General features: G+C 37.8%; 1 protein-coding gene across 1 annotated transcript in view; it reads right to left on the bottom strand.

Moving 5' to 3' along the window:
• Positions 1-22,943, bottom strand: part of LOC106527895 (collagen alpha-1(XIV) chain) — a gene marked incomplete in the record, with an annotated part of 186,287 nt that overhangs the window by 149,385 nt on the left and 13,959 nt on the right. Inside the window, 3 exon segments of the mRNA XM_014022903.1 lie at positions 3,093-3,191; positions 5,031-5,174; positions 12,191-12,307. Of these exon segments, the coding sequence (XP_013878357.1) occupies positions 3,093-3,191; positions 5,031-5,174; positions 12,191-12,307 (360 nt within the window).

Below are 22,943 nucleotides of genomic sequence, written 5' to 3' on the forward strand. Positions count from 1 at the left end.
ATCTAAAACATGCAGGACAGGAGTCATTGAGGATCAGGGTTGGGAACCACTTCTTTAATACAAGTTTAATTTCAATTTGTAATTCACAGAAAAATAGCAAAAAATCAATGGCTTCTAGAGGCAACACTAAAAAAAAAAACAGAAAACTAAGTCAGTATATTATGTTTTGAAAATGTCTCATCAAGCTCTGAGAAGCTCTTGAGGTGTTTGCCAACATGGCTATGAATACACACATAATACAAATAAAAAAATAATTTTGTTCTGAAACCAAAAGTGTCCAAAAGACAAACAGTGATGCCGTTTCGGCTATCGTTTTGAGTCCGTTCATGGAGTTATATAAAACAGTGTTAATTAACTGTATGAGTCCGTCTTCCACAGGAAGAATTGCTTTGGTCTGACATCAATATTTATCACTGCTTCATCGTGCAATCACTTGGTACCAGAGAGGAGTGGACACAGCATAAATCTAGGTGGGCACGAATGGCAGCGAAGTGCGCTGAGCAGAGCAGAGTAACTGGTTTTAAACCAAAATGGCATGGCTGACTTGTATAGCAGAGCAGCTAAATGTAACAGTTTCTGTTGTTTTAAACTTATGAAAAGTTCCAAACAGTTTTCATTTGATATGAATGAACATGCTTGATAGCAATCAAAATAATGAAGACATACAGTCACTGATTCTAGAGGATGTTTCATGGCTGTGGTACACAATCATCACATTAGGTCAGAGCTATTCAACTGACGGCCCGTGGGCCATATCCGGCCCGCGAGTGACCAAAATGTGGCCCGCCAATTGGTTCATTCATCTCTTAAGCCCAGACCACCAGTTTTCTACTTTAATTACTATGAGTTCATTTAGTACATAGACATGTTTGGTATCTACAGAAATGTCAGAATCTTGGCTACAAGCTGGTAAAAAACTCTTTCTAAGCACACYCAAGACAGTTAAAACTATGAGCAGTAGAAGATAAAACTATGAAAGTAAAAATAAAATTGGTTTAAAAAGTTGGCAAGTCAGAGACGTCAAAATTATATTTGTGTCAAATAGGAGGTATGATGCGTTATATTTGTTTTTGATTTTGTTTTATTATCACTAAATTTATTACATAGGGTTCTGTATGTTATATCCATGATTAAATGCAGCAAAATAAATTATTTCAAAGGTAACAGATCTTTGGTTTATTTACACAATAACTTTAATTGCTGGATGTTCAGCCCCTCAGCTGTTGGCCTGCATTAACCGTGGCCCCCGGAACAATTTAGTTGAATAGCCCTGCATTAGGTTATAAAAGAACATTTCATGCCTCTGGATTTAAGATGCCCTAACCCTAACATGTTTCATTTTGATTACTGACCTACCTGTAAGATTTATGCATGCTTGGATCACAAGCGCTTCCTAGAAGCTGATTGGTTTGTGAACGTATATCTGACTGATTCCACCAGGTAAATTTTCCTTCCTGTTTTTTTCCTGTCTCAACCTCTGTAGATGCTCTCTGTAGAACTTGTGACAGTCTGCAGCATCGAATGAACCTCCACAAAGACAATTTTCTTGTTTAATTCTTGAATCCACTAGTATTTAAAAAAAACACCACACTACCAAATTTAAATTCCCAGAGTTAGACACCAGAAGGTGAAAACAGGTTTCATCTCATAAAGGTTAGTTTAAATATTTGTTCAAATGTTGTTTATGATTTAAAGGGCAGAACATCATATGGTTTTGTTTCTCAGAGAACAAAGAACAAAGCTAATGATCAAATACAGAAATATATATCCAAAACATACAGTAGCCGTCAAAAGATAAGGTGCAAAAAACCATTACCTGACCTTTTACGTTAGAACTAGACAAACTATTTCTTAAAACTGCCATCAGTGATAAAATTGTGATGTACTGGCATTCTGCTTAGAGCCAGAACCAATTTGTTGCACTGTATAGAAATTAATTGCTCATTGTGTATGATGCTCGTCTGCTCCATCAGCAGCTCCTAACTGCACATCAAGCATTTCAGAGGAAATTTATGCTGCACTTAATATAAAACTGTCCTTTCTTTAAATCAAAGACAAGCTGTACAGAGAAACAGAAACTGCACCTCTAAACTAAAACCAAATAATCAGTAGTCACATTTCTGTTTCTAAACCACGGCTTTTTTTAATTACTTGTGATAATCGGTCACTTTGACAAAACCAAGTACACCAACTCGAAATAAATGCCATTATTATTTTCAACCTTTCATGTTGTGCAGAAGAAATGTAAATATTAGCAGAGTAAAAGTGTAGCCTCTACCATAGACAGTTTACTTCTAGAACAATAAACAGCTACAGAGACAGACGTGAACAGATTCACTCAGCAAATATCAGGAACAAACCATTCTTGTGTGCATAGCAGAACCTAACTTTTCCAGGTCACAGGTTATTGAACCTATACAAAGATCTTTACCTGGAAACGCTGTTGGAATTAAGCAAATTTAACAAGCTCCAAAAACATTTTGAACTTAAAGATATTTATGAAAATTATCCTCTATTATCTTAAAGGAAAGTTTAACATGGATCAGTTCAGTGCAATTCCATCGGATCTGTATAACAGTGTAAATTTATCATTTTAACTTGTATGCCTTTCCATAACAACCACAGTGTTTATCACCAAAAATGTGAGAGTGGCTACTTGGTGCATGTGCCTTTGCAATGATTTTTAACTATGAAATGGTCTATTATCAGCACATAATGTGGTTTTCATGAATCACAACTGGGACTGGTTTRCCCATGGTTTTGGCATCGTCGCTTTAGCTTGTTGGTTCAGAAAAAAAAATGTGCGCCAGTCCATATATTTCATTCATAAAGAGTGTAGATGTCATTTGACAAACTCTGCATGATGTTGCATTCAGTGAAAATGCACAAACACCAGACATAGTTTTGGCTTTCTGATCTGCCAAGTCAGTGTTAAAGACAGCAACAGGGACTGTTTTTCCAACAAAACTGCAGCAACAGCCGGGAGACAGCTTTAAGAAAAGGCCCTTAACTGTTTACATTTTTCATGTAAGCGAAAAGATTTACATGCAGTCTGTTCTCCTGGATACAGTGTTTGTGTGTGTTTGTCCTACCTCCAGAGATCTCGTTGGCATCGTCAGGAGGTCCAGCTGGGTCTGTCTGCCGATGAGGCTCAGTCTGATCTCGCCCATCACCTCTTTCAACTTTATGAGCTACAATCAATGGATATTATATCAGGAAAGTCAATGAAATTTTCATTTKAAAAGGTAATCTTTTAATTTTGCTCTGCTTTTAATATTCTAATACACTAAAGATTCTTTCACTGGATACCTCCGGCTAGGACTTAAGGCCTCTGCATGGTCCATCAAACCTGCAAAATCCAGTCTTAATGAGGCTGTTTCGTGACAAAAAGACATTGTTTTTTTTTTGTCAGCCCTGTTCTGACACGAGGCCAGGGTCAAACTCCCTCGGAATACAGAAGTATTTTGTGATTGATCAGAAATTCATGGGAGTATTTGTTTGTCTTGAAACACGCTCGGACAGCAATGACAGCATTTTGCTTAAACTACTACAATTCCCAAACCTGGCTGTTGTAGCAACAACAACAGCAACTTGGCTAGTTTTGAGAAGCAGTTGTCTGAGGCAGTCCATACACATAAGGGACTCATCCAGATGCTTATAAAGGCAGTCAAATGGACAAAAACTCCTTGAGGCTCCTGTCGACGTGGAGGAGCAGCAGCTCTACTCTGAGCCCCTCCCGGATGACTGAGCTTCTCACCGTATCTCTAAGGGAGAGCCCAGACACCCTGCGGAGGAAATTCATTTCGGGCGCTTGTATCCGTGATCTTGTTCTTTCAGTCACTACCTAAAAGCTCGTGACCATAGATGAGGGTAGGRTCGTAGACCGAMCGGTAAACCAAGAGCTTCGCCTCCTGGCTCAGCTCCCGCTTCACCACGACAGACCGGTACAGCGCCCATATCACTGCAGACGCAGCACCAATCCGCCTGTCGATCTCCCGCTCCATTCTTTCCTCGTTCGTGAACAAGACCCAGAAATAATTAAATTTAATAATGTTTTAATAAGGGTAAGCTATAAATGTATGACTCAACCTAACAAAGTAAAAAAATATAAAAGGTGAAAGATAATACTTGTCCTGCCACTCAGCGGATGGGTTTGAGTAACTGTGGCCCCCTGAGCAATTAATTTGAACAGCCCTGTATTAATGTCTCAATATAAGCTGCTTTAAATCCAGTAGTGACTATAAACTACATATCCCACAATGCATGTTAATTATGCATGGGAATTACCTGTTGGAAAGTGGGAGAGTTGAAGACTTACCACAACTCAACTGTGAGCAAAACTCTATTACTTTTACTTTTAATAGTATTTCTGTTTTATTTATTTCACTTTTTATTTGTCGTACACAAAGAGTTTTCAGCGTTTATAAGAAGACACGTAAAAATACTGCTTCTATGCAGGAAATACCAGGTAGAGCTCAGTTATTGTTTGTTAGTGGTGCTCAGCCAGAGCAATGAGACAAAAAACACRTTTCATGTTTAGCTGAAGTTAAACATGAAGGCCCTCAATGGAAGTGTTTGACATTCCTCATCTATAGTTTGAGCAACGGCTGGATGCAGGATTAAACAATAAACAGATTTATTACCAAGGGGAGGTCACTGATGACGCACAGCAACTTTACATTTAGTTTAAAAAATAGTTAACCGTGAGAATAGTTTAATGAGTTAATTCATTATGTTTTGAAAATAATTCAAGGGAGACATTTATCACACATTTAAAGCATTGAGCTCCACATCAATGCAGCTGACTTCAGTTCCATGATGCTCACTTCATTTCTGAAAGCTAACATCTGTGTGGGAGGTGGTTGACCTCATCCACCCAGAGGACCGGACTGGTCTGTGTGGACATTTTGCAGAGCTTTTACAAAAGTCTATTGAAGAAAATAGTGCAGGAGTGCAGAACACAGTATCATTCAGAACAGACAGAAAGAGCAAAGAGAAACAGGACAGAAGTAAWAATGTCTGAAACAAACCTTTAAATCTGCCGTGAAGCGGACTGCTCTGCTTTCTGCCTCGAACAGCAATAACACTGAAAACATACTCCCTTGAAGGTTTGTAGTCTGTTATTAACACGTTTGTGTCCGATTTAGACACTATGACCTCCTTCTGTTGACCACCTGAAACACAAAAAGGAAGGACAGAAAGAAAGTTTCAATTGGTGKTTAAAAGTACAACAGTAATGAAATATTAACACCAACTAAGTTTGATCAGTGTTAAAATGTGAATTAATCATAATAAATTATTAAATATATTCTCCATTGTGAAGCCAGGCAAACATTATGGTCCATGTTGAAATAATTAATTCTATAATAGATCTGCTTCTGCMGTCTTTGTGAGGAGTTCAAAGTTCATCTTTATCTGAGGTGTTAAATGAAGACAGAAAAAAACATCTTTACTGAATTCTTTTTATTTTTATACTGTACTTCTGYTGGAAATTGTGTCTGCATATCATTGGGGTACAACACAGGAAGACTGCTGGTCCATCACAAAGAGGGCACGAACAAAAAAAAAAGGAAAAAAAACACATTTAAAACTTCAGTCAATTCAAAAACGCATTAAACCATAACATGTATTAATTTGGATGTTTAGATGTTGGATGTTGTGAATTTATTCAAAAGTAATTTATTTCTAGATGTCCTTTCCTTTCAAAGATCACAATTCAGTTATATCATTTAAATAAATAAATCTCTGCAAACTCCACACAAAAATGTCTCGACTGCAATCCAAAGCTGCAACCTTGGTGCAGTGAGGCGACGCATTTATAAAACGTATACATTTATACCAGGCAGTCATCATAGCCTCACAGAAAGATCAACTGTGATGAACCCCATGTTGAACTTTTTTAGTTGTGGGTACTGTTATTGCCTGTGATTGTCTGTTAGCAAAATATCTCATGAGTCAGCAGATGCATTTTATCGAAACTTTCAGATACTAATTACTGAACATACATTTACAGCTGGATACCTTTGGGGATCAACACAATTCAAGATGGCTACCACAACTAATTAACCTTAGTCAACAACAGAGCTATAACTCAGTCTTTTTTTTTACTAATATTAAGCTCAAATTTGACACAGAGATTTTGTTTTCAAACACATTTGCAGTTTATTTTCCACTTCAACTTTATTTGAACAACTGTATGGAGGACCAAAACTGACATAATTAGAAATAAAAGCAGAAATATATAATTAAACCAATAAATAAATACACTTAAAATGCGCATATTAATTTTAAAAAGGAGAACTTTACCTAATTTTTTATCATTTATTTGACCTTCATATTTATTTTTCCTACTTAGTTGCACATAATTTACATTTTACTGTTTTAAAAAATATATTTTGTTTTACTTTTTACTTGTAGATGCATATGTGTCTCTTATATTTGTTTGTTTTCCTCACCAGTCTTTTTATTTATGTGTATTTTTTTTAAATCTCCTGCTTTTGCTTTACCTTATGCATTTCAGCCTAATTATGCAAATAAGGTGGGCGGTCCATCTTGGGTCAGCTCTTCTCCCATTGGTCAACAGACAGGAAGGAGCAGGATCCATGTGCAAATCTACTGTGCATGCTTGTGCTGCCTCCATTTAGCCTAAAGTTAAAAGTTTAGTTTCAAACAAAGGCACATATTTTTCCTCCTTGCCTTTGTTTTAAATTATTTGCTAAAATATATAATTAATTGGAAAAAATAAATTTGAAGGTCAATTAAATTATAAAACGAGGTAAAAATTTCATTTTTTTAAAATTTAGTCTGTGAATTTTAAGTGTATTTATTTACTTATTGGTCCATTTATATATTTCTACTTTTATTAGTAATCATGTCAGTTTTGGTCCGCCATTAGCCTGGTCCTTGCCTACCTATGCAGCTCCGCTCAWTTCTAGTTTCCCTTCACTGCTCCATCTGGGATTTCTCCCACAGACAAGGATTTCTTCAGGAGAATTTTCGTCCGGGCCAATCAGCGAAMAGAAGATGGAGTTTTGAACGATGTCAATTTTCTACACAGTGTCTGCTTGTAGTTGAATTCACCTGGACCAATCAGCAAACAGAAGGTGGAGTTTTGAACRACGTCAATTTTCTGCGCAGTGTCTGTTAGTTAGTTTAGCAATGGCGGTGGAGAAAGTGAATGAAGCCAGTCTGTGTTGATAAGGCTTCCAAATTAAAATAAATTTGTCTGACAAAGCAGCAACTCTCATTTACAGTCATCTTGTTCAGTTCGGTACTTCTCTCCTCTCAGTAGGGTTGTTTACAGCGCACGCGATTTCCGGTTAGCTTYTTAGCWKAGYCYYYYWCMSMGWSRWGYKKSSYRSMMAASCGATCCAATCATTTTAAACTTCAGCAGAGGCCACGCCTCCAACAAGAATCACTTCTTTATAGCTGAGAGTCCAGACCTCGTATGAAGCAAAGCGAAGAACAAGGGTCTGCTTTTAACCAGGCTAGTCCTCCATACAACTGAACTAATAAAACTGAAATAAATTACAGGTTGAAATAAAATTAACTAAAATGTACTTTAGGTAAAACAAATCACATTTATAGTGTAATTATTTTAGGTGTAACTGAAAAACATGAACAACATCCTGAGAGAGAAAAATATTAAATAGTTTTGTTGAGCAAAAATGACACCTTGATTCCTTATTTCTTTGCATTTATATGTCAAATACCTGTCCATTATGCAAGCAGTGTCCAAACATTTTATTATTTTTTTATTCAGTCATACCTCTGTAATGGCACTGCACCACTGTTGTAGAATCCCACAAAATCTCACTGATTACCATCATGCATAATGTTATTTTCAAAGTTTGACTAAAACTGTTATAACTCTATGTTTTTCAAACTAAAACGATCTGTTTGAGACTTTGGCACAAAAGAGTGACATGTGGGTGACATGCAATCCTTTAAATGCTAGGCCTTCAGTAAATCTGCATAGAATACGCATCAGTAATAATTTTAATTTTGATGCTGTTACGGTTACTGTCTGAGACAATGTGCTCCTCAGCCTCGCTCCTGACGGTGACAAGTAATAACCCAGGCAGGACAGAGGGCGATTAATGCTTCAGAAGTTGATTAGAGTCACTCTGTTCAGGCCAATCACGCAGCTCTCRTGTCCACTGCTGCGGCAAAACACAACAATCCATCTCTGCTGCAGGTGAGGACACTACAGCACTATCATATCACAAGACACAGCTGGTTTGCAAYACTTCCTGCACCTCTGAGACCAAAACACAGACACGTTTTCACATTATTCCTTTATAAGTTTATGTTCACTGAATGTCTGCAGGTGCAGCGCATAAAAAATGAACTTGTTTCCTTTGGGTTTGACCTCTTCTCCACTGAGATCTCGAAAAAGAAAGAGACATCTGGACSTCATCAGGATCACATTATGTTCACACAAACACACTATTTGAATATCAGGACTGGAGTCAGAAAAAATGGGGGTAAAAATGGCTTGTGTTTTGATTGATATTCAGGCTGAGAGCAAATTCACCCAAGACAGGCAGGCTAAAAAAAGACAAGCTGATGAGTAAAACTGACCAGTTTTTTACAGATGAAGAACTGATCCTGCGAGTTATTTTGGTTTTGGAGAAAAGTAGCTTATCTGCTTCAATGAAAACCCTGGTGCACTGAGTGCTCATTCTCAGAAAAAGAATCAAAAGGTTAGCTGCCAGTCCATGAGATCTTTAATGTTTTACTCTCATCAAAAAGGACTTCAGCTGTTTAATCATTTTTACGGCACCCATTGTTCACCTCACCTGACTCYGACGCTGCAGGAGACAAAGGAGACGAGACTGGGATCTTACGTCTTCATTATTTTTATTGCTATCAAATAGGGCCTATTAATTACATGACTATAATAATGATCTTGTTTAAATTCCAATTTCAAAGTACATTTACTAAATGCCACAATAACTGTGCTGCTACCTGCCTGCAGCAGGAAGAAACCATGAATTTAAGTTATAGTTCTGTTTTTGGTTGAAAGAGAAGCAAGAAACTGCAAAATGAGTTTTTTTTAAACCAAAGTTTATGTGTAATAACCAGATTTTATGTTTAGCCATAATTCAAGTCTACATTTTTTTTAATCTGGCTTTTAAAAAAGTGTCTGCAGTATYAAGCGCAGCATTAATAACATAATGTATGCAGGCGGTGTTGCAGCACCAGTGAAAGACCTGAAGCTCGGCTGTGAATGCAGGTGCACTGCGATTACACAATAAAGTGGATGTCAGCAGTGTTTAGAGTGATTCCTGCTACACTCTGAAAGCACTTCCCGTCTGCTCGCTGAGCCACTTCTGACACATGCAGAATAGCAGCAGGACGGGAACACATCCATCCTGTTGTCTCCGTGCWGTAATGATGCAGATTAATACCAACCTGGAAGATTTCTAAAGAATTTTAGAAATGTGTCAAATCAGYTATACGGCCCAAAACTCCAACATAACTTTACAACAATTTGAAATGAGAAAAAAAAATCACTTCAAGAAACTGTATAAGAGGTTTAAAAAAGAACTAAGAGTTTTAAAAAGTTAATGCTGCTGCCAGTGGCTCATTATGATCAACATGGTAACCACACACCTGTTTCTCACTCCCTGCTACCAAATCAAAAGGCAGACAAAAACTCTGGTTGTCTCATAAATTATTTATGTTTCTAAAGAGTTTTGCATCATAGATTTGACGACTTGAAAGACTTTAATTCCAGGCTTGRAGAAAATATTTTGAGTTAAAACTGTGCTCCATGACTAACAGGGCTTCTGTCTCTGCTGCACCTCATCTGTGGGACCCCCGATCATCTGAGAACACCCCAGACGGTAACGCTTTCTTTTACAGTACCCTTATTACCATGTAATTACATGGTAATTAGGGTACAAAGAAAATCTACTGTTAGTAAAACTACCTTTATTGGGTAACTACAGTCAAATTACAATTCAATAGTAACTCAACACTATATWYATAACCAAAAGAATGCAACTAAATTTTGGGGTTAGTGATTAATTGCAATAAAATATAACTTTAAAACTGTCCAAATTACCTACTACTTATTTAGGTGTTACATAGTGAATTTTAATACATTACCAGGTAAGTGCTACATTACTGCAGACAATTAATTACATATTACCATGTAATTACATGGTAATAAGGTAGTAATTACTTTGAATTAAATTTTTATTACCTTGTAATTACATGGTAATAAGGTAGTAATTACTTTTAATTACATTTTTTATTACCTTGTAATTACATGGTAATAAGGTAGTAATTACTTTTAATTACATTTTATTACCTTGTAATTATAATAAGGTAATAATTACTTTTAATTACATTTTTATTACCTTGTAATTACATGGTAATAATGGTACCATAAAAGAAAGCGTTACCCCCTAGAATACAGAGACCTTCCAGAGATTTTACTGCTTAAACRTACTTTTAATTGTGTTGATTTTAGTTCATGCTTTTATTTTTGTACCACTTTGAATTTGTATTGCACTTTTTTCAATCTCAATCAATTATTTTATTATTATTAGGGCTGCAAGATATAAGAATATTACAATGATGATATCAGGTGATGCGTATACGTTTTTTTTTCTTTCCTCACTTTCTAATCTGTACTTCCTACTCTATGTGAGCAACATTTTTGGTGATGTCATTTATGTCTGGTGTGAGCTTCTGCTGCCGTGAGACTTCATCCTACTGGCTAAATAATGCATCAGCATGAAAAATAACCTTTAAAACTCTTCAAATACATTAGTCAACAATTATTGCACTCAGAGCAGTCCTTTGGGGTTTGAATATTGCGCACAGTGATACTGCAATTAAAATATATTTGGATATATTGTACCTCCCTATTTATTATTATTATTATTATTATTATTATTATTATTATTATTATTAAAACATAACTAAAGTGTATAGACGCCTGTGTGTGTACTCTACAATCTGGGTGGGATTTGAGAGAAAACCAAGTCCTACAGCAGTAGGACTTGGTTTTCCCAACAGAGAGACAAGCTGTGTGAAAGAAGACAAAAAAATGCTGATTTGATTTGTTTATAGAACGAGCTGTGGGAATGAGGAAAGTTTGTTTTACACAGATTAAAGCTTAGTGTGTGGCATCAACTGTCACTTAAACAGTTTGTGAAAAAGTCAGTATAAATCATGAAATGAATAAACGATAAAAACAAATGAAGACTTCAAAAAACACCAGTTGAGATAAGGTCCAACTTTCAGTGACGCCTCTAAACTCTACAATAGAAACTATGTCTGAGGACTCAGTTTTCTCATGTGCTTTTCCAAAATCTTACTGGTTTATTTCTATATGTTGCCATTTTTTACATATTGCTACAAATAGYATGGCACACTATGTTATAGGGATGTAACAATGCATTAATTCACATTGATTAAATGATTAATGAGTCAATCACATCCAGGCAAAACAAAAACATCAATCATCAAATGACTGATGTGCCACAACTCAGTGTTTGATGGGCGTATGATATTGCATCATATTTGCAGACTTGTGAATTCAACTGAATTGAAATCTAATGACAGACTTTGTGATATCGAGAAATATTGTATCACCATCCAAACAAAGCAATATATTATTGTATTGTATTGTATCATGATAAAGCTGGTGATTTATTATATTTACCAAAAGGAAAACACACCACTCTTTATCCAGCTGCACAATTTATAGTTTACRTAAATTGCTTTGTTTAAGCTGTACAACAAAATACAGGACAATGACATTAAACAGGATAATACAGTATTAATAAAGGCTCAGGTTAATTGAAGCAGACTTAATGTCATTATTTAGCTCACCCCGAGTTAGTACATGTCCTCCTACGGTCCTGTGTATCTGTTAGTCCTGTTTTTATAATCTGCTGACATGCTCCCATTCAGCAGAAAACACTCCTTTCAACCCTTTAACTTGGCAAAGCTGCAGAACAAACTTTGAGGCCTCCACATCTCTCAGGAGTGTAATTCTTTCAAAGAAGTTTTGATAAGAAGTAAATTACATAATTCTTTTTGGCAGATAGAAAATCCAGCTCCTAATTCCTTCCTTAGGTGTCTCGAGTTACACTACTCTTTGGCAACGAGCTGTGTGTACGTGTGTGTGTGTGTGTGTGTATGTGTGTGTGTGCTTTAGATTTCCTACCTGGTATGCTGTTGTAGAAAAATAAATAGCTGTCAACGTCTCCTTTGGGCTCCCGCCATGAAACAAGGAGTTTGCTGGGACTCTGCACTTTAAAACGCAGCCTCCGTGGAGCTGAAACTGAAGAACAAGGTTACTCTTAAATCAGATTCAATAAAGCAAAAAGCACAAATAACTTGATTTATGTCTAATGAAAGGAATTAGTGTTAAGTAAAAATTTCCCAGCCGTCAGTCAACACAATATAATTAAAATGTTAGCGAGGAAATAAAACCCCAGATGGTAAAAACTGCAGCAAAAAACAAACAGAAGTAACTCATTGAGGAAAAGGGAAAGGAAAGAAGAAATGAATAAATTTCAGGTTTGGACACATTTTAATGAAACTTTCAGAAAGTAATCGGCTGTACTGATAATTGATCAGCCTCAGGGGTAAACTTCAGTCAAAATGGGCACCGGAGCAAAGAAACTTTAACACAAATGGCTGTGATTTAACCTATTTTGAAGATATTAAGCAAAGATCTGGTGTTGCAGTAGCTGAGAATCATTAACTTATACAGTGGGTGCAAACAGATTAAGAAATATCTGTTTTTAAAACTTTGCCAACAAGTACTAGAGTCAACTCTGACAGCAAAATTTTGCATAAACCACTGGACAAATGTAAATAAAACTATCAACCATTAAGTTAATCAGTATGGTTACATCTAAAATTGAATAAATGGTGGTGTCAATCCAGTTCAAGATGACCTTAACAGCCGACTTTTATGTGTTAGTAGCTGAGAGTAATCCTAAACATGTAATCTCAGTGCTAATTAGGGCTGCGTGATATTGGAAAAACTGGCATTGCATTTTTTTCTAACCCTGCAATATGTATGAAAAACATAAGCGGAGCGGTTCTGCTGTAAAGACCGGAGTGAGATTCAGAGAAAATCAGTGGTACAACTGCCTACCATGAATTAGTCTGATAATATATTTGGGGCTGCCTTTAGATTTTTAACAATAATTTTTTTAGAAAAATATAGTCACCAACCACACTAACAATAGCCTATATCTTGTGCTCAAGTTCAGTAAACGTGTCAAATGAAGCTACATTGTGTTTCTGTCATGGGGCTACTTTAACTTAAGGGGGTAATGKGAATACACCAGTCATTTCCATGCACTCAGTGATTTACATGGTCTTGGCATTTGGCCCCATCAGCACCGTCCTCAGTGTCCACCTTCAGCTCAGGGCACTTGGCAAATGCTTTGCCTACCGTAATGCGACGGCTCTGGGAGTTGGAGCGCTAAGTTGCTAATGCTACATCCTAACTAGCCTGTTGCCACAATCTCCACTGGCTCTAAAATAAACAATGATTTGTGGGGGGAGCAATTGGACTGGCGGGTTGGCAGGCCTATATTATACTGGGGGAAAGCCTGCTGATGGTTTAATGTTTTAGTCCCTAGAAAACACATTGATGTAATTTGCCTCCTGCATCACAGGACATGCAGTGTGAATATTGCACACGTATATTACGATGACGATGCACAAATGATATGTCTTGCAGCTCTAGTGCTAATAGATCCTAAGATTATGAGATTATCTAAAACGTCATAGGTCTGATCAAAATGACAACAACTCAGTTATTTCTCATCATTACGCGATCTTAGTTGAAAGCCTGAGATTTGCGGGGTGATTTGTATTCCTTCATGAAATGCCAGGTCTTACATTTTAGATGTTATATTTACCTTAAACAAAAATCCATTTCTTGTAGAAACAATGAACTCTATAAACAAGTAGACATAAACATGGCACCGTGCAAAGATGCAGTGGTTGCGACCAATCCAGAGAAAAGTGTAAATTCTTGCTCACATCTGCTTTAGATATGATGGAGCTGTTGAAAAATTTTGAAATAATCTTGTGCAAAATACGGATGTTCTTCTGTGCGCTATGAAGGAGAAGCTGTTAAATGAGCTGCTAAAGAGGCAGCTGACCAGAGAAAATGATGAAGGAGGCTCAAAAAATAAAATGAGGCGCAGCGAGAGAATCTGAGCAAACAGGCAGAGATCCAGGCTCTGCTGAGAGCTAAACCACACAAAGGGGCTGTGTCACTTTTTCTGCCCGGTGTCCGTTCCTTGGAAAATAAGATGGATATTTTACAGCTGCAATTACACACGTCGCGCAGATTGTTGTGTGATTGTTTTGACTGAAACCTGGCGCTGCAGTGACATCTTTAACTCCACAATCCAGCTGGATGGACTAACATTCTTCCATGCAGACCGAGAGACAGAAAACTTTGGTAAAATCCAAAGTGGTGGACTTTGTGTCTATGTACTTATATATGATGGAGCAAMAGTAATTGTTTCAACTCACTGTCTGTGACTGAAATGTGGACCCTTTTACCTGCCATGAAATCAATAGCAATTCTGACGGCAGGTGTTTAAACTCCACCTAGCACAAACACACAGCAGACACTGGGCGAACTGTTCAGGGATTCTGAGCTTCAAATTGTGTTTCCTGGCAATTTAATCTGATTATATATTTTAATCATGTCAACGTAAAAGTCGCTTTGCTCAAATACAAACCGTTTACAATCATGTAGAAAAAAATACATACGGCGGGTAAAATAAGTATTGAACACGTCAACATTTTTCTCAGTAAATATATTACTAGAGGTGCTAATGACATGAAATTTTCACCAGATGTCGGTAACAACCCAAGTGATCCATACATTCAAAGAAATCAAACCATAAATGTCCAGAAATGAAGTTATTTGTAATAATGTGGAATGGCACAGGGAAAAAGTATTGAACACATGAAGAAAGGGAGGTGTAAAAAGGCATGGAAAGCCAAGACACCAGCTGAACTCTCTCAGTAATTAGAAAGCAAGCCTGCCCCTTGTCAGTGCAAGTTAATATCAGCTGGTTCAGTCCCAAATGATGGCCAGGTATCACACAAGAAACATCTGATTATGGGTAAAAGTAAAGAGCTCTCTCAAGACCTTCACAACCTTATTGTTGCAAAGCATAATGATGGCATCGGTTACAGAAGAATGTCTAAACTTCTGAAGGTTCCAGTGAGCACTGTTGGGGCCATAATTCAGAAGTGGAAAGAACATYATTTCACCATAAACCGACCACGACCAGGTGCTCCTCACAAGATTTCTGACAGAGGAGTGAAAAGAATTATCAGAAGAGTTGTCCAAGACCCAAGGACCACTTGTGGAGAGCTTCAGAAAGACCTGGAATTAGCAGGTACGATTGTTTCAAAGAAAACAATAAGTAATGCACTGAACCACCATGGCCTGTATGCACGCTCACCACGCAAGACTCCACTGCTGAAGAAACAGCATGTTGAAGCTCCTTTAAAGTTTGCTGCACAACGTTTAAACAAGCCTGTGTAATACTGGGAGAATATAGTCTGGTCAGATGAGACCAACATTGAACTGTTTGGATGCCAGAATACACATCATGTTTGGAGGTCAAATGGCACTGCACATCAGCCCCAAAACACCACACCAACAGTGAAGTTTGGAGRTGGGAACATCATGGTGTGGGGCTGTTTTTCAGCATATGGTACTGGCAAACTACAAATAATTGAAGGAAGGATGAGTGGAAAAATGTACAGAGACATTCTTGATAAAAATCTGCTTCCATCTACCAGGATGATGAAGATGAAACGTGGCTGGACATTTCAACAAGACAATGAGCCCAAACACAAAGCCAAGGAAACTCTCAGTTGGTTTCAGAGAAAGAAAACAAAGCTGCTGGAATGGCCCAGCCAATCACCTGACCTGAATCCAACAGAAAATCTATGGAAAGAACTAAAGATCAGAGTTCATAGAAGAGGTCCACGAAACCTTCAAGATTTGAAGACTGTTTGTGTGGAAGAATGGGCCAAAGTCACACCTGAGCAATGCATACCACTAGTTTCTCCATACAGGAGGCGTCTTGAAGCTGTCATTGACAACAAAGGCTTTTGTATAAAGTATTAGATAAATTTCAGTAAGTGTGTTCAATTCTTTTTCCCTGTGCCATTCCACGTTATTACAAATAACTTAATTTCTGGACATTTATGGTTTGATTTCTTTGTATGTATGGATCACTTGGGTTGTTACCGACATCAGGTGAAAATTTCATGTCATTAGCACCTCTAGTAATATATTTACTGAGAAAAATTGTTGACGTGTTCAATACTTATTTTACCCGCTGTACTACTCAGTTTTATAGATAAAGAGCTAAAATCTAATGTAGTAGTAGCTGAGAATCATTTCCAACACATACTATGAGTGAGAAATATGCATTATTTCAAAGAATATGTTTTTTTTTTTTTGTTATGTGTGTCCTCTGCAGCACAAAGAACATAATTAAGACACAGCCAGGCTATAAAATGCAAACAAATTGATTTGATAGACAATAACCTTCATGTTGATAGAATGCACCGACTGCCTTTGACTACATAAAGTGGTGATCAAAACCTTCATGAGCTGAGCAAATCAAAATGCACGACAGAGCGGTGAGGTTCATGGCTGGCAAAAAATGACTGCTTCTGAGTCATCAAGAAGACCAAGCTAATAAACTAAAGAAATAAATTACAACAAATTCAAAGATTCCAAAGACAAAATGTAAGTAGCAAGAAATTCAGACTATAACAGTCTAACAAGCAATATCACAAGTGGTTGGTCAATTGTGGCTTCTTCCTGGACAGATAACATTATTTTAATGGCACGTTTGTGACTTGGAATTATACCAGGGATAAAAAATAACAATTCTCTCTAAGGTGAGGTTATCTTCATCACATCAACTGTGCAAACTGAGCAAACTCATTCTACCTAAAGATACAGGACCTGGGAATACAGTATTAGAAGAAGGTGCTTCTAAGTCAGTCTTTGCTTTTACAAATACTTTTCTTTCCAGCAGATCATTGTATCAAGACAGCTTAAAACTGCTGACATCATCCAGATGCTTGACTCATAATCTGCCTCAGTGACCACCAGCCAGTGGCCGAGAACTCTGTCATAATGAACAACTATTGATCACACCAAAGCCAGCCTCTGTCTTTTTAGTCCCCACAGATTGCTGATTGCATCTTTTGCCGGTTGAAAGGAACAATTGCACAAGTCCTGAGCACAGTTTTGTCCAACATGGTGGAAAAAAGCTGTTATGCCAGGTTTCAGCTCATAGACCACTCCTCAGCTTTTAAAACAATCATCCCACAGCAGCTTATAGCGAAACTTTCTCTGTTAAAACTAAAGACCCAGACTGAAAAAAACACAGTATGTGGTGACAAAAACACTAAACTGAGCAGAGGAGCATCTCTAGGATGTGTACTCAGTCTTTTGTCTTTTACTTTGCTGACACACAACTATAAAAGCAAATTCAGCACAAATCAGCTCATTAAATTTGCTGATTATACAGTTGTGTTTTGTTTATCAGCGTTGGTTGCCATTGTTGTTCCCTTCATCTTGTCTTCCACTAGTCAAATTGAATATATTTCCAACGTAATATTTATTTTATTTTAAACCAATTTTAGTTCATAAAAAATAGTCTTAAAAATACCTGCTTAAAAAAAGTTAGTAAATTATTTTAATCTATACATCAATTTTAAAACTAGTAAGTATTTCTAAGCAGACACAAAAAGGCAGCTTCCCCAAATAAAGCCTGAGCTGAATGAAGCAGAACTGAGGAGAAAATATTATGTTTCCAAGAATAACCTTGAATAAATTAAGAATAAATCTGGCTAAAAATAAGGTTGACTGAGTTGATTTAATATACCTTCTTGCCCATTTAGTACACTGCTTGTAGATACACTGACTCGCAAAAACCAACTGCAGCCACCCCAGATCATAGCACTTAGTTAAATCCAGGTGGCAACTTTGTTTTGGCCAGACATGTACGGGGGTTAGACAATGAAACTGAAACACCTGGTTTTAGACCATAACATCCCTTTCAGACAGCTTCCTCTTGCGTCCACAGTTAATCCTGTTGGATGTGGTTCGTCCTTCTTGGCGGTATGCTGACATTACCCTGGATACCGTGGCTCTTGATGCATCACAAAGACTTGCTGTCTCGGTCACAAATGCACCAGCAAGACATGCACCAACAATTTTTCATCTTTTGAACTCAGGTATGTCACCCATAATGTTGTGTGCATTGCAATATTTTGAGCCAAACTGTTCTCTGACCCTGCTAATTGAACCTTCACACTCTGCTCTTACTGGTGAAATGTGCAATTAATAAAGACTGGCCACCAGGCTGGTCCAATTTAGCCATGAAACCTCTCACCTCCTTGCATGCCAAAGTTCAGACTGACAGATGAGGTCACCTTGAGGTTTAAAATAAAAATCCTTTAGTACTCAGAGTTAGTATTTTGCTAACTCCAACTGTAAATCAGTTGTAGAGGTACATGAGATATTTTACTGACAGACAAACATATAAAGGCAATTTAATCACTTCCTGCCTTTTATGGCGATGGGTAATAATAAAGCAGAACAATGTACATTTTAACATCAGGCTTAAATTATCTTTTGAGTTAATCAGACAAATCGATCAGTAATTATTCAAAACAACATAAAGAGTTTTAATTAAGACAAAACTGAGAGCAAAGTTCATCATTTTCACCACAGACGGAACCTGACTTCCCTCTGGAAAATCTCATTAAACCAAAAACAGAAGGCAGCTGACTGTCAGACATCCATCACTGTAAGGGATAACGCAGGAAGTGCAGAGCTCAGCCTGAATAAATACAGCATATGTTTCCAATCTAATACACGGAACTTTATGGGATTATTTTTGTCTAACAAAAACAGTCGTCATTTATATTTGTAAATAGAAATGTAACTTTTTCCAAAAACTGATTTCAGAGATTCTTTTCCGAGCATCTTTAAACTCTTAGTCACAGGATTACCTCACATCTACCACTCAAGCCCAAACTAGATGAGCCAAAACAAAAGGGAAACAATTTCATTTTCAAGTTGTCAAAAGAAGACGACGAGCTCTTCAGCGTTTTATCAGCAGGTATTTGGATGCTGATTTGCAGAAACAAAGTTCAATACTTCATCATTTTACAGTTTAATTGCTGTTTCTCCTCAAGAAATAAAGCCGCGCCGCCAATTCAGCCTTCACCGGCATGCGATGAAAAGGTATAATTATACCACACAATAAAATTCTAGGAATAATTTCAAGTGCACGTTAGAGTTTAGAAGAAGAAAAACCGCTTTGAGTACTTTTACCTTTGCTTTGCATTTTAATGATCACATACAGCATTTGAATTATAGAGAAATCAAAATAAAAAGTGGGAGAACTACTGTAAATCCTTGCATGTCAGGATCTATAAGCTGCAGACGAAAGCAGAGACATTCATTTTGATAGATGACACAAAGCTGGGAATGCTAACATAACACGAGGGTCTGTGGCATAAATTACCCCTCCTCACAATCTGACACGTTCGTTCTTGTTTACAACCGTTCAGCCATAAATATCATTCAAGAGCTCCACATTTCACACTCCCTCTTCTGTGCCAAGATTCTTTGTCAAACATTTCTTATTGCCTCCCCGTATCTCACAGTAAGGTACACATTAGAAACACAACACGAAGCCTGGCTGGATGGATCAGACCTGCCATAATCTTATAGGATGCGAGACTGGATTACAAATACATGGAAAAATTTTATCAGAAAGAGTCACGCCACTATAATCAGAGAGCTCCCAACTGTGTGATCCTCCTGCCAGGTAGCAAATACAGCTTCAAATCTTTGGCAGAAATGTAGTCACTAGGCTGCGTTTCAGCAAAATTTCTCTCCAGCAAATAGTCTGACCCACTGAAACCTCAAAGAAAAAAAACTAAAACGTCCAAAAGGAAATAAATGCAAATTGTTAGAAAGAAAAAAAAAATGTTTCCCTGTGAAGTTGAGCGTTAAATATAAGGGTGCCAGTATGCTTAAGTCATGGTACAGTTCTAGAGTAAAGTTTTTTTTAATCTCCAGTTAACATAAAAAAGCCCCATCTCCATCGTCCATTCTCACTCTGTTCGGTTCACGCCTGTCCGGTTCTCTCAGGTGTGTGTGTCCCTCACCCTGTGGGCATACTTACGGGTGGACCGTCCACAGCATCTCCAGCTGTTGTATTTAAAAAAAGCTGTTGTGGTTTTATCATACAGAGCTTACTTTTTTTTGTCATGATGCTGTTTAAAAGTGCTTTGTGTAAATGTGGGTGGCCAGTTTGATTTAAACCTCCCAGTTATCTGCTCAGCTTCACCTCTCTCCAGGAAGTGTTTGCAAGTTCTGCATTTTTCAAGATCACACAAAGGTTAGACCATTGTTTTATCACTGCTTTCGCCATGTTGTTGTATCACGCCATGCGCTCGTATTCCAAAACAAAAGCATCTCTCTCTGCCTTTCTTCTGTCAGTCAATCCCAGAGCTAATCCATGGGTAGCATTCTGCTTACGTCAAAACCGCAAGCGTGCTGTACTCGCTTCTACATGCTTAGAACCATGAAACAGCATGACTGTTCGTGGTTGGAACCTAATGAAGACACATTCGGCTGAGGCTGAACCGAGTCGAACCGCATACAAGTGCATTGGTGGAGATGGGGCTAAACTGCCAGGATCCTAGTTTTTTGTTTCTTTGTGTTTTAGATCTTATGTCATTTTTGCATTGCATTGTCCTGGCTTGGAGTTTTTGCATTTGCCATTATGGACCATTTCCAGCCTGGTTCCTGAAACCCAGAGAACTAGGGTTCTGTTCATGCCAGGCTTCAGCTGAGAATGAAGAGAAGTATCACAAGCTCGATGTCGTCCATTATTGTGTTGCAAATAAAATGGACATCACATAAAAATGTGTGCATTTCTTTCATATGATGCCGTCCACATTGAGGCACTCTGCTCAAAGCAGAGTCAGGGTAGAGTAAGGCCTGGCCAACTGTGGTCGAGTCAGGCTGGAATCTAACAATGCATCGTGCAGTTCCCCTTTTTGGTTTCGCACCTGTTGCCTCTCCCCAATCAAGCTCAGCTGCCTCATCAGCCAAACTCTAGTCCTTCTCCTTCCATCGTCTCCTCAGCTGATTGTCACATTGGCTCCATGCCATCACTCCAGGTCTTCCTTGAGCTCTCTGTGATTTCTGTTTCGTGAGTTTTGCCACCATATTTACCTTTTGTTTTCTGTTTAATAAAAGGAGTTTTCATTTTACTTGAGCTCCTCGAGTTTGCCTGCATCTGGGTCCAGCTAGACCACTGACTGTTGACTCAAACATCAACCCTCCCAAAAGGGAAAATGGAAAAACAAGCCAACTTTTCTAATAGAAAAGCTCTGAGGTAGAAGTTCACAAAAAAGGTTTGCCAACTGGTAACATCACTATTAAATGTATGAGTCATTGGATTCAATCTGAAAAGTAAACAGTCTCCTATAAGTCATCTGTCAAACCAAGAGTTTGATGAACTTCACAACTATAAAAAAATAAATAAAATATAACAACAATAAAAGAGTTTTTTAAACCTAGATGCAAAAAGGGTGACACTTTTTAAACATCTGCTGATGTATTTAATTGTATTTTTAGAGGCCTGGGGGTGTTTCAAAATAGACCAATTTATCTTTTTGGCTTTCCATATAAAGATGACCTACTCAGCTTGCTATACTTGTACCTCTCCATTGTTGCTGTCTAATCACAGGAACCACAAAGCTTTTCCACATTTAAAACAAGCATTTCTCTAAGATTGTTTAAACCATTTATTTTGCATTAAAGTGTTTTAGAATAATACATCCTTTGAATCTTTTTCTGATATGGAAGTTTGCCCAAACAAGTTCATCCTGTTCTATTCTTCATCTAATAGCCTGTACCTGTCTGGTGTCTGTGCTGTGATAGTTTGACACAAACATGTATTGATACACTAAAAAAAGAGTCTAATTTCCAATCAGAGCTTGAGTTATCTCCTGCAGAGTGTAAAACAGAGAAGATATTTTAGCCGGAGGCCCAGTTTGAACTAGACTTAACTGGGTTAAAGTGATGCAAAGGCATCTTGGCTCCCCCAGTTTTTGGAGCGGATGACTCCTCCCAGGATTAAGAGCAATGAAAGCTAAAAAAGCGACTCCTGTTGATGAGTAAACACTCACCAGTGATTCCCTCTCCTTGCCTCCTCTCAGCCACCGTCTCCATTCCAGCTCCAGCTGAGAGCTTCCTCTTCCCCATCTCCTGAATTTGGCTCGTCTAATTAATGTTGCCTTTTTTTCCTTCTCTCGACTTCTCTTCTGTGCTTTGCTTCAACTCACGTCTCATTTATTTCCTGTTGCTCTTGACTCAACAGTCCCTCTGTTCAACTTTCACTCTTTCTTGTCTCATTTTATTTTATTTTTTCGGAGCTTACTGACGTTCATTGATCTTTTTTCAGTCTTTTTCTTGCTCTTTTCATTCCTTAGCATCATCATCTTTCTCATTTAGAATTCCCATTTCTCACTTTTTTACCACTTGTCCAAGTTATTTCTCCTTCCCCCTACTTGCCATACCAGACATACTTCTGCTCCTTTATCTCCTTTCCAGCATGTCTACTTAATTTTTTTTTCTTCTCACTTAAGACTCTGGTTTCCCTCCGCTCGTCTCTCCAGATAAGCCTGGTGCTGATTCCACTGAGTATTCAGGCTACAGTAGCTTTGCTAATACTCAGGATTTATGGATGACAAATGCTTGCTCTGCAGCCACAGGACAGCTATCCTGTACCGTACTTAAGGGAGAGGGAAGCAGTGTGTGTGTGTGTGTGTGTGTGTGTGTGTGTGTGTGTGTGTGTGTGTGTGTG

This window comes from Austrofundulus limnaeus, unplaced genomic scaffold, assembly GCF_001266775.1.
Source record: "Austrofundulus limnaeus strain Quisiro unplaced genomic scaffold, Austrofundulus_limnaeus-1.0 Scaffold348, whole genome shotgun sequence".
Classification (NCBI taxonomy): Eukaryota; Metazoa; Chordata; class Actinopteri; order Cyprinodontiformes; family Rivulidae; genus Austrofundulus; species Austrofundulus limnaeus.